This window comes from Lipotes vexillifer, unplaced genomic scaffold, assembly GCF_000442215.2.
Source record: "Lipotes vexillifer unplaced genomic scaffold, Lipotes_vexillifer_v1.1 scaffold802, whole genome shotgun sequence".
Classification (NCBI taxonomy): Eukaryota; Metazoa; Chordata; class Mammalia; order Artiodactyla; family Lipotidae; genus Lipotes; species Lipotes vexillifer.
Genome location: NW_006790237.1, coordinates 2194839 through 2206352, shown reverse-complemented (window position 1 = coordinate 2206352; position 11514 = coordinate 2194839). Strand labels below are relative to the sequence as shown.

The 11514-nt window shown below is 50.5% G+C and overlaps 2 protein-coding genes across 2 annotated transcripts in view; both read right to left on the bottom strand.

Moving 5' to 3' along the window:
• Window positions 1-2975, bottom strand: part of LOC103072232 (sialic acid-binding Ig-like lectin 5) — a 9747-nt gene extending 6772 nt beyond the window's left edge. The window contains 5 exon segments of the mRNA XM_082931297.1: window positions 1731-1778; window positions 1982-2167; window positions 2170-2259; window positions 2477-2860; window positions 2927-2975. Coding sequence (XP_082787423.1) covers window positions 1731-1778; window positions 1982-2167; window positions 2170-2259; window positions 2477-2860; window positions 2927-2975 — 757 coding nt within the window.
• Window positions 2976-9388: 6413 nt separating this feature from the next.
• LOC103071961 (myeloid cell surface antigen CD33) overlaps window positions 9389-11514 on the bottom strand; it is a 6645-nt gene continuing 4519 nt past the window's right edge. Inside the window, 1 exon segment of the mRNA XM_007463456.1 lies at window positions 9389-9589. Coding sequence (XP_007463518.1) covers window positions 9389-9589 — 201 coding nt within the window.

Genomic DNA, 11514 nt, shown 5'->3' with positions numbered 1-11514 from the left:
CTGCTGAGCTTGCGCGTCCGGCAACGGGAGAGGCCACGACAGTGAGAGGGCCACATATGGCCCCCAAAAAAAAAAAAAAAAAAAAAAGAAATACGCATGGTTTTTAAACACAATGAAAGATACTCAACCTATTCACAGAATGAAAATGCACGTTAACATGATAGTGTATTCACTTATGGTATCAGCAAGGATGAAAATGTTTAGCAGGGAAATAGACACATAGCAGGGGGTAGCGTAAACAGAACGACTTCCATGTAGCTCGATTTGGCAATATCTGCAGAAATTACAAACATACCCTTTGATCTAGGGCTTCCTTCTCTCTCAAAAGTTATCTTCCAGACCCACACATTTGTCTGGTCTTTGCAAAGGATTGGAAACACCATAGTTTTCCACTAACAGGAGACCTATTAAGTACTTTATCATATAATATACTTCTAATTGGAAAACCATGGGGTCATCAGTAAGAATGAAGAAGGGATCCTATGTACAGATACAGGAAAATCTCCAAGATATACCAAGTTTGAGAAAAAGGCGAGTTTAGTTTGTAGAAATGTACCAAAGTCACTTTCTTAGTTGTGACAAATATGCCATGTTGATGGAGGATTTTAATGATGAGGTGAGAGATTTGTGGAAAGTCTCTGTACCATGTGAGTCTAAAATTACTCCACATGAAAAGTTTATTAAAAAATAATAATAGAGATGCAAAGCATGTGGGTAGTATGGTCTGCATATACGTGTGTGTTTTAAAATGTATATGTGTAGGTTATATTCGAAAAGGTAACCAAGAGGGGAGATACACAAGTGCTGAATACTATTTTATTCTTCTTAAATTTTGCTAGGGACTGAACTATGTTCCCCTCAAATTCATATGTCAAAGCCCTAACCTCCAATATGATGGTATTTGGAGGTATTTGGATGGGTCTTTGAGAAGTTATTAGGGTTAGGTGAGGTCATGAGATTGAGATTCTCACGATGACGTTAGTGTTCTTGTAAGAGATACCAGAGAACGTAGACAAAAAGCAGCCATGTACAAGCCAGGAAGTGAGCCTTCACCAGGAACCCAATCAGCCAGCACTTTGATCTTAGACTTCCCAGCCTCCAGAGCTGTGAGAAATAAATTCCTATTTCTTAAGCCACATAGTCTCTGGTATTTTATTCTGGCAGCCAGAGCTGACTAACACACATTGTATGCTTATTATTTTATTTTATTTATTTTTTTAAACTACGTTTTATTTTTTGTTTTATTTATTTATTTATTTAGGCTGTGCCGTGAGGCGTGTAGGATCTCAGTTCCCTGAACAGGGATCGAACCTGCGCCCCCTGCATTGGGAGAGTGGAGTCTTAACCACTGGACCTCCAGGGAAGTCCCGTATGCTTACTGTTTTAAACAATAACATTAAAATGAGGGAAGGAAACTGAAGGAGTAGGTGGGGTCTAGATCCTAAGGAGAATGAGGGCAGGGTGTGGGACGAGGTCGTAGCCCTGGCAGCGGGGACAGCCACGTCCAACAGACAAGGAAGAGGCCACGCGATACCCCATGAGAGCAGGGTCAGCGAAAGGGGGAGGCCAGTTTGTAAGCTGATGAGCCAGTGGGGGTTTTCCCACCTCTGCTGTCCCCACCCCAGGCCTGAGCCTCTCTGCCATCTGAGTTCTGAACCCCAGCTCTGCTCCGAAGGGCAGAGACACTTCCACTCCCACCACACCCCTGGAGCAGAGAGGTTTAGACCTACCTGTGTCTTCCTTCCGGAACACTCTGATGGTCGGCTTCTGGGGTGCATCTGGACAGACAGACATAACTGTTCCCTTTTCAGTGGCCCTTTTCCCCCAGAAACATTAGGAAAAGGAAGAGGGTGGAGTAGCGTCCCCTTTCCTTCCTCCCCAGTTCCAGCTCGCAGGGCTGAGCACGCAGTAGCCCAGGCCCTCCCTCCCATCCCCAGCGCCCTCCGCCCTCAGGGACCCGGCGTCCTGGCCCCGCGCTCACAGGACACGTTGAGCCTGATGGTTCTGTCTGTGCTCACGCCAGCTCCGGGGAAGGTCACTCGACAGGTGAGGTTGGTGCCATGGTCCTGGGGCCCCAGGGTGAGGGTGAGCACCGAGGAACGGGTGCTCTTGGGGTGCAGGGAAGTGAGGGCAACCCCGATCCAGGAGAAGGTGTGGGGTGTCCCCCCTCACAGGCCCATGGCACTGCACAGGTGATATTCCTGGGGAGGCCAGATTCTAGGGTCCCCTGGACGTGGATATCGGGTGTCTGTGTCAGAGCTGAAGAGGAGAGAGAAACAGACCTAGGCCCTGGAGGGGGGACCCCAAGTGTGCCCCTCAGAGCTGTCTCTGCCCCAGGCCAGCCGCAGCGTCCTGTCCTCCTAGGTCCCCTTGGGCCCCCCCTGGGATGAGAAGACAGGGGTTCCCCTCCCAGCCCTGCCCTGGGGGCCCTCAGGGCCCCTGTGTCTGTGTGTCCTCTCCTTGACACCATCCTTACCTGTTACACGCAGGCAGAGCACGTTCTGTATATAATTATATTTCACAGAAGGCCCTCTCTCCACCCTAAAGAAGTATGTCCCCGTGTCTCCCTGCCGTGCATCTCTGATGTCCAGGGAGCAGTTGTAGGTCCGGGGGTCTCCAAGGAGGTGGAATCGGCCCTGGGTGTCCGTCAGCACCTCACGACCTGGGTTGTTTGTGGCTACTGGACGATCCTGGCTGGTTCTGGCCCCTTCCTGGAACCAGTAGGCGAGAGCTGGGACAGAGTCGTCCCAGTTGTCCCGGGGATATTGGAAGGAGCAGGGCACGCGGACACACAGGCCCTCCTGCACCGTCACAGACCCCGGCACCTGCAGCCCGTAACTCTTGTACTGAGCCAGGGACCCTGCGGGGGAACGAGGGTCAGCTGCAGCCCCTGGCCCGCACACCCCTCTCCCCGCAGCCCACCCACCTGCCCACAGCAGGGACAGCAGCAGCAGCGGTGGTGGCAGTAGCAGCATCTTTGGGGTCAGAGTGATGGGGCCTTTGTGTCACAGGATTGAGAGGAAGCCCCCACAGGAAGCCCAGAGCTGAGGTCAGAAGGTAACCGACCACAAAAGAGGAACTCAGCACCCACATGCTGCTGGAGCTGCGTGGACCTTGGAGAGTAACCATTTCTACTTTCCGTATGAGGCCCTGGTGAGGGTCACGAGCAGCGAATACAGCCCAAAGGTGTCTCCCGGATCCCTGTCCACAGCCTGTCCCTCCCACACCTCTGTCCGCAGGAAATCAGGCCGGTCAGTCCGGTCAGGTGTGAGATGCAGGAGGGGCAGCCGGGAAAGCTCCATGCATGAAAGACGGGGATGGGTCCTGCCAGGGTGAAAGAGGTGGTGATTAGTTACTGAAATTGCAACAGGGAAGAGCCAGATCTGACTCCATGTTGGATCTGTTTCTTTTACTTTAACCTTTGCTTTCCGCTGCTTTTGTTCATTAAAAGGATACTGTCTATACGTAATGGTCTGCCTCGGGGAACCCTGCCCCTCTGCCTGAAGGTTAAAACAAAGTGCCTTCGTTCAGGGAAACATCTGGACGCTGTTGCACCTGTGGACGGCTGCAAGGAAGATGGAATGAACACATCCCCTCCCCCAGGCTGGCCATTCCAGGAGATATTTGCAAACTTATGGCCTTTTTCTTTACTTCCTCGTCTGCTCCCCCTCTCTGTGCCGTAAAAGAAACTGGCAACCAAACCCCGATAAAATGGTTTTTCAGAGACACTAGTCTGCCATCTTCTAGGTCTGCCAGCTTTCCGAATAAAGTTGCCATTCCTTCCCTCAACACCTCATCTCCGATTCATGGGCCCGTTGTGAGGCGAGCAGAGCAAGCTTGGACTTGGTAACAAAATGAACACGACAACGGCACAGGGGCACCTCTCCTTTCAGGGGAGTGGAGCACGAGGCAAGAATGCGACCGACTTTGTCTCCACCCTTGAGAACTTCTCCAGCGCCCCAGCTCCTGCTGGTACAGTGTGAGATAGGGGCAGCCCAGATAGAGGCTTGGAGGAAACCCCATCGCTCCGTGCAGCTAGAAGGCGAGTTCCCAGGCATAAATGGACAGAGAGGATGAGACCAGGATCCAGGAGGGTGGTCACAAGGACATGATCCTACAGGTGGTCCTGAGGCTTCACAGCCCCCTGCCCCAGGCCCCCCTGGCGTTGACTGCACATGCCAGGCTTGGGAGCCGGGCATTGGGAGCAAAATGACAGCCAGCATGACACTGGGGGGATGCCAGTTTTTGGAGGTAGGTGGGCCCTGCCATTCTCCCTTCCAAGCCTCAGTTTTCTCATCTGTCACATGGAAGGATCACAATGTTCGACCCTCGTCTGTGGGAGAATCTGATACAAGGACAGAGGTGGGCGTTTTCCACAGACCCTTCTGTGGCTGTCTTGCAGGTCAGGTGTCTGGCCCTGCCCATTCCTCAGGGGTCATTCTGAGTCCCACCCTCAGCGAGAAGCTCGTGGTGGTCAGCACTTCCCTGGGGCTTCCTCACCTGAGGCCTTCAATGAGGGGGTCAGGGGCACAGGCTCTGCCGCAGATGGCTGTAGGCTTGAGCTTGTTTCCCTAATGCTTGCTGTGCCACCTTGGGAAGGGGCTTAACCACTCTGTGCAGAGGTGTGCCTATGCTCACATGGTGTTGGAAGCTGAATTGTGTCCCCCGCCAAATTCATATGTGCATGTCCCAACCCCCAGTACCTCTAAATGTGATTGCATTTGGAGACAAGGCCTTTAAAGAGGTAATTAATATAAAATCAGGTCATTGGGGTGGGCCTTAATCTAATAGGACTGGTGTCCTTGTAAGAAAGAGAGATTAGGACACAGACACATACTGAGGGAAGACCTCGTGAAGATACCGGGAGAAGACGGCCATCTACAAGCCAAGGAGAGAGGCCTCAGAAGTGTGACGAAAGAAACGGAAGAACAGCTTCAGGGCTAACAGCAAGCACATTTTGGCTTCTGTAAGAAACTTGCTTGCTTGCTTGGGGCGGGAAGAACCAGGTTCCTGATTGGCTGATTCAAAATTAAACAGCTCCCTCCCGCCTTGGGGACTTTCCGGCCGGTGAAGGGTATAAAAGCCTCGCCCGGCTGTTAGTCGGGGTCTCACTCACTTCTCTCCGAGTGGGACCCTGTCCGGACGGTTTGTGTAAGCTTCTATACTTGTACTTGTATAAATCCTTTGCTGATCTTTCTGCTTGGTGTTGGTGATTCTCGGGTGTCCTTGGTTGGGACACGGGTCGCATTTACCGGGGAACTCGACTCCAGGCGTGTGGCTCCCGGACCGCAGCAGAAGGATGTCTATATATGTATAACTGAGTCACTTTGCTGTACAGCAGTAATTAGCACAACATTGTAAAGCAATTATACCTCAATTAAAAATTTAAAAGAAGAAGAAGAAGAAGCCAGCCCTGCTGACACTTTGGTCTCAGACTTCCAGCCTCCAGATCTGTGAGAAAATGAATTTCTGTTGCTCAAGCCGCCCAGTCGGCGGCACTCCTTGCGGCAGCCCTAGCAAGTCAACCCACGGGGTCTCCCCGAAGATTCGACGTGTTCGTACAAGTGGAGGGCTCAGAGCAGCCTAGAGCAGCCCAAGTGGGCGCAGCCCACACAGTGGCCAGTGGTCAGCCTGCAGGATGGGGCCACTCCGAGGACAGGAAGAGAAAAGGGAGTGAAAGAGGTGGTAACCCGAGCACACCTCGGCTGCTCCTCCTGGTCTCAGAGTGGCGGCAGCGAGTGGTGGCGTGAAGCGAGATCTTAACTGCCTGCCCAGGAATTGAACCTGGGGAGCCTGGATGAAAACCAGGAATCCCAGCCACCACACCCCCTGGCTCTTGCCCCCCCGTGAAAAATGCATTTCTCACGGAGGCAAAACTGTAAAAACAGGTACAAAGTTTATTATTAGAGGCACAGCACAACAACGAGTGGGAGAGCACACAGAGAAACAGTTTGTTTGGTTAAGGTAGAAGCAAGGCAGAGACGCACACCCGGAGGGAAAGGGTGTGGGCGTCCCCCGCAATGAGGAAGAGCTCCGGAAAGAGGCGGTGACGTCATCCATATAGGGCAGTTCTTCCGGGTCTTTGTTTACCTTTGGCCAATTATCTGGTTTCTTTTTCCACACCTGACGTGCCCTAGGACCCTCAACAGCATGCGTGCGCAGCTTTTTCCCAAGATGGATTCCAGCCGAGAGACCTATGGGACGGCCTTAGCCTCACATGTTATGGGGTGGTGCCCCCTCCTTTTTGACCCCAAGGAGCCTTTCTGCACATGTGCAATGTCTCCCTTGCCCCAAGGATGGGAAATACATAACCTCTTGATCTTTTAACAGAGTTTGTCCCACTCTGTTCCTGCCATAAAAATGTCCAATGTCTGCTTATTTACACTATTATTTCTGTTGCTGGTTTTTATATTGAGGTGCAGATCTCGAAAGATAGACAGGAGTCCGGTCATAAATATGCAGTCCTGGAGCCCCTTTGTCTCTTGCTTCCGGAAATGTAAACAGGGGGCTGGGAATGAATGTCCGGCCTGGAGCCCGTCCTCTTCTCACCCCAGGAAGTGCGAACAAGAGGCCAGTTGTAAATGTCTAGCCTGGAGCCCATCTACCTCCTGCCTCACTCTGTGCACCGCCTGTGATCTCTACTGGCTCTTACTTCACTCTGGCCACACTTCCGCTCCCCTCCTCAGGCCAGGACGTGCTGAACAGGCCGCTGTTCGGGCAGGTCCCTCCACTGGCTGAGCTGGTGGCCGCTCCTGCACCCTGGGTGCCTGTCTCCCATCTGTTGAGCAGAGTGTCCTGTGGGGTTGGGCTAAGGCGAGGCCAACACTGAAGGAGAACCAGCCAGGGTCAGGAAGGGGGATGGAGACACAATCACAGTCGGGCGTGGCCTGGGCTGATGCAGCGGGGAGGACGGGGCTGTGGAGGGAGAGAGGACCTAACCTGGGTGACGGGACAGGTGAGCTCGTTCCTGACACCATGATGATAACCCTTGACTGTTTCTCAGTCAGGGCTTGGGAAACGGTGGGTGTGAGTGTTCATCCCCGTTTGGCTGTAGGAACTGGGATGCCCTGACTCTGCATTGTTTTTCCAGTCCTGGGGTCCTAAACCGACTTGTCTTCTTCTTACCACTTTCCAGAATTCTCCTTTGGTTGTGTCTTGCACCATTCGCAGGGCTTATAGTTGTGAACAGAGGGAGAAGCAGGGAACAATGGGCCAATGTCATCTTGCCTGGATTGGAAGGCTAACCATGGGCCTCTAATGTGTTGAGTCACATCACGCAGGCTGACATTATCATAAACGGAAGTCTGACTTAACCGTTCTTTCTGGGTGTAGGCGCCAGGTTTGGGCACCAGGCCTTTTCTTATACCACACCAGAATCTTTCATCTGTTCAAGTGTCACTTGAGAAACTGGGGCGTCATGCATTATCCCTGCCATGGTTTTGGGGCTGCTGGTATATTTGGGGCTGTTTTTGTTTCAACTGATTTGCAGTAAAATTAGAGTGTTAGGCTTTGTAGGAGGAAATTTACAAACTCCTGCTTCCATCTACCTTCTCAACCCAGACTATAATTTTGAACTCACTTTGAAGAATAAGAAGGTGTTAGCCAGATGACTTCATGGGGCTGTGTCTTCCTGGAAGGAGAGATGCAGGTGCACAAAGACAGTGAGGGATGCATCAGGATGGGTTCTTAGAGAATGGCTTGAGGGATAGGTGGTTTGGGATATGGTGATGGAGAAGCAGGTTGGGTGAGACTAAGAATAACCTAGAACAGAGGTCAGAAAACTACAACCCTGGGGCTGCCTGTTTTTGCGAATAAAATTGTGTTGGCCCACAGCCACATTAATTCGTTTGCAGATTGTCTATGGTTGCTTTTGCACTACAGTTGAATAGTTGCAACGGAGACCCTATGGCTTGAAAAGCCTAAATAGTTACTATCTGGCCCTTTACCAGAAAGGTCTCCTGACCCCTGACCTAAAACGTCAGGTCGAGAAGCTTGTAAATTATTCTTTTGGGTTGAGGAGAGAGCAGTATTTTGACTATGGCCAGCTCTAAGATTTAGAAAATTCTCTAAATGTTATTACTTGATTTTGGCTATAGCAGGACTAGTAGAAGACAGGGAGGGTGGAAAGGGAAGATTCAGGAATGGAAAGAGATGGTGCTGGAGGTCAAGTCTAGGAAGGGATCCATGGGAGGGTTTTTTTTTTTTTTAACATCTTTGTTGGGGTATAATTGCTTTACAATGGTGTGTTAGTTTCTGCTTTATAACAGAGTGAATCAGTTATACATATACATATGTTCCCATATCTCTTCCCTCTTTGTCTCCCTCCATGGGAGGGTTTTGAGTAGACAGTGAGATTGACATGTAGCCGATGTGGTGCCCGGGACAGGACATACCCAGCCTCTGGGTGAAATGTGCAAACAAACAAAAAGAAAATGTTGCCTGCCATTTCAGTAAACAAAGGATGTTGTCCGCCATTAAACAATCAACCACTGCAGTCTCCCCCCAAGGTGTACCCTGAGGGGAATTCAGGACAAGAAAAACACGATCCTGGCCCTAGATTGTTAAGGCGCATATCTAAGGAGTAATTTCCAATAAGCTCAGACTCTTGCATCTTCCCATACATAGGAAAGCTATAAAAGCTCTAAAGTCATTACTTTGAGACGTCTGCTTCTTGTGGTTAGACATCTTTTGATGTTCGACTATATGTTTGTTTGTTTGTTTTCAGCAAAAACACCTTTATATCCTGGCTCCTCCCTGACCTCTTTGGAGCAGTTCCTCAGAGCTATGGGAGAGGCTATCTCCCAGGCTATAGTCCTCAGTAAGATCCCCAAATAAAACATAACTTGCAACTTTTAGGTTGTGTGCTCTTTTTTCAGTTGACAAAGGTCACAATGTATGAAGACTTCTGTTGCATATTTCGTACTTTCTTTTAATCCTCACAACAACCTTGTGATGCTGGACCTCTCACATCCATTTCACCAAAGCAGAAAACCAAGACATGGAGGGGTAAGGTGTCTTGCATGATATCATACTCTTTTTTTTTTTTTTTTTTTTGTGGTACGCGGGCCTCTCACTGTTGTGTGCTCTCCCGTTGCGGAGCACAGGCTCCGGACGCGCAGGCTCAGCGGCCATGGCTCACGGGCCCAGCCGCTCTGCAGCATGTGGGATCTTCCCGGACCGGGGCACGAACCCGTGTCCCCTGCATCGGCAGGCGGACTCTCAACCACTGCGCCACCAGGGAAGCCCATGATATCATACCCTTAATGAAAGAAAAAGCATGGATTTGATGCCAGGTCTCTCTGAATGCAAAGCCTAAGGTAGTTCCAATATAGCAGGAAAGTCGCTAACAGTAGTTCGTAAACCCAGCACCTATGGGGATGTTAAGCCTCTAAGGATTAGCCTGTGGGTCCCCCTTTCTGTAGGGGGTCCTGATCTCCGTGTATTCTGAGTAGGTGCTCTCCTGAGGATGCTTCCCATGAAAGCTGAGGGAGGCGTAATGCAGCTCTTCCTCCACCCCCAAGGTGGGGGTGGCCCCTGCTGAGCTTGTGGGGTCAGGAGGATCCTCTAACTTGCACTCTTGCCGGTGATCCTGGATGAAGAGCAAAGGAAGGGGTCAGGTCAAGGTGGTTTCGGGGGGAGAAGGGAGAGAGGGTCCGGGAAGTGAATTTGACTCTGGGACAGAGCATTTATTCTTTCTTCCATTCTGTTACGGAACGTTTCTGAAGGTTCCATTTATTCAGTCATCCAACATCCAATTGTTTTCCAGTGCTACTGAGCACTCACACAGACCTATGTAGAAAATATTACTATGTTACAGGGAGAGAAACTAAGTCTCAGAGAGGGTAGGTTCTTTCCAAGGTCACACATCTATTGATCACAAACTCAACTCCTGGCCCTCTGAGGTTTCCTGAGGTTTTCCATAAACAGGACGGTGTTTATGGAAAAACTCACTTCTCCTGTGTGTCTCTCCTTTACTCTCGCACTATTATCACACTCACAACACTTCTGACACCAGATGTGTGGGTTCTTTATACCCGCACACCAAGGAATTCTCCCACACCAGCTGGGTGTCCTACAATGTAACTCAATTCTGATACTCTCCGCCTGGAGATAGTGTCAGATCCCACAGGTTAAGGGCTCAATCCCATGAGACTGCCTCGCTGCCACTTCAGATGTCAATCACAAGCCCAGGTTGTCACCTGTGCTTCTGACCAACTGGCTATAAATCAGAGGTTCCTATGACCTCCTCCTGAGGTTTGATTAATTTGCTAGAGTGGCTCACAGAACTCAGGAAAACCGCTTACTTACTAGATTACTAGTTTATTATCAAAGGATACAGCTTAGGAAGGCATGAAAAGTCCGATGAAGAAATACACAGGGCAAGGTATGTGGGAAGGGGTGCAGGGTTTCCATCCCCTCTCAAGACACATCACTGTCCCAGCACCTCCACTTGTTCACCAGCCAGAAGCTCCCTGTACCCCATACTATTGGGATTTTTACGGAGGCTTCATCATGATTAAGTGATGCATCTCTCCAGTGCATCTCTCCAATGCATCTCTCCAATGCATCAGGCTTGTCCCAACCTCTGAGCCCAGCCAGCACTTGTGGCTCCCTCTGTTTACAGCCCTTCAACGACTCTCTTTCAGGGGCTCACACTGAGTTCCTTCACTTCTTGCAGGTGTTTTCTCAAAGACTCCCACCCCCAGAACCATCCCTCCCATTGCATTTCCCTCCATAGCTCTTATTTCCTGTATATTTTCACTACTTACCTGTTCATTGCTTTCACCACAACCGCCCCACTCCCCTCTCAATAAATGTAAGTCCTTGACAGCAAGGGACATTTTCCACTTGTAACATATGTCTCTGTAAAAATACAGATATGACCCAAGTGCTCAGAGCAATCAACAAGTGGGAGATAGTTGCTGAAGGAATAAGTGAATGCATGGGTGATGGATCTGCTCAGAAACCTCAGGCATGGCCACATTAGTCATAGTTCAAGAAATAAATGAAAGTCAGGGATCAGAGGATGAGCATGAGTCGGGCTGGTTGATACGGACACGTGAGGAGAAGGGGGCAGATGGGCAATGATTCTGAGGTGCAAAAAGCTGACTTTGCTCGAGCAAGCCTGTTTGGGAGAAGTGCAGCATTAAAGCTGACTCTGGTTTTCCTGCCCTAAATGTCAATCAAGTTGTGTGGCAGTGTGGAGAAACAGTGCATTTCAGACTTGGGCTGGATGGGACGACTGTCTTGGATGCAGGTAATGCAGGCGCAGGCAACGCAGGCGCAGGCAATGCAGGCGCAGGCAATGCAGGCGCAGGTAACACAGGTGCAGGCAATGCAGATGCAGGTAACGCAGGTGCAGGTAATGCAGATGTAGGCAATGCAGGTGCAGGCAATGCAGGTGCAGGCAATACAGATGCAGGCAATGCAGTTGCAGGTCATGCAGTCGCAGGCAATGCAGGTGCAGGCAATGCAGATGCAGGTAATGCAGATGTTTGGGGGAAGGTGGGGAGG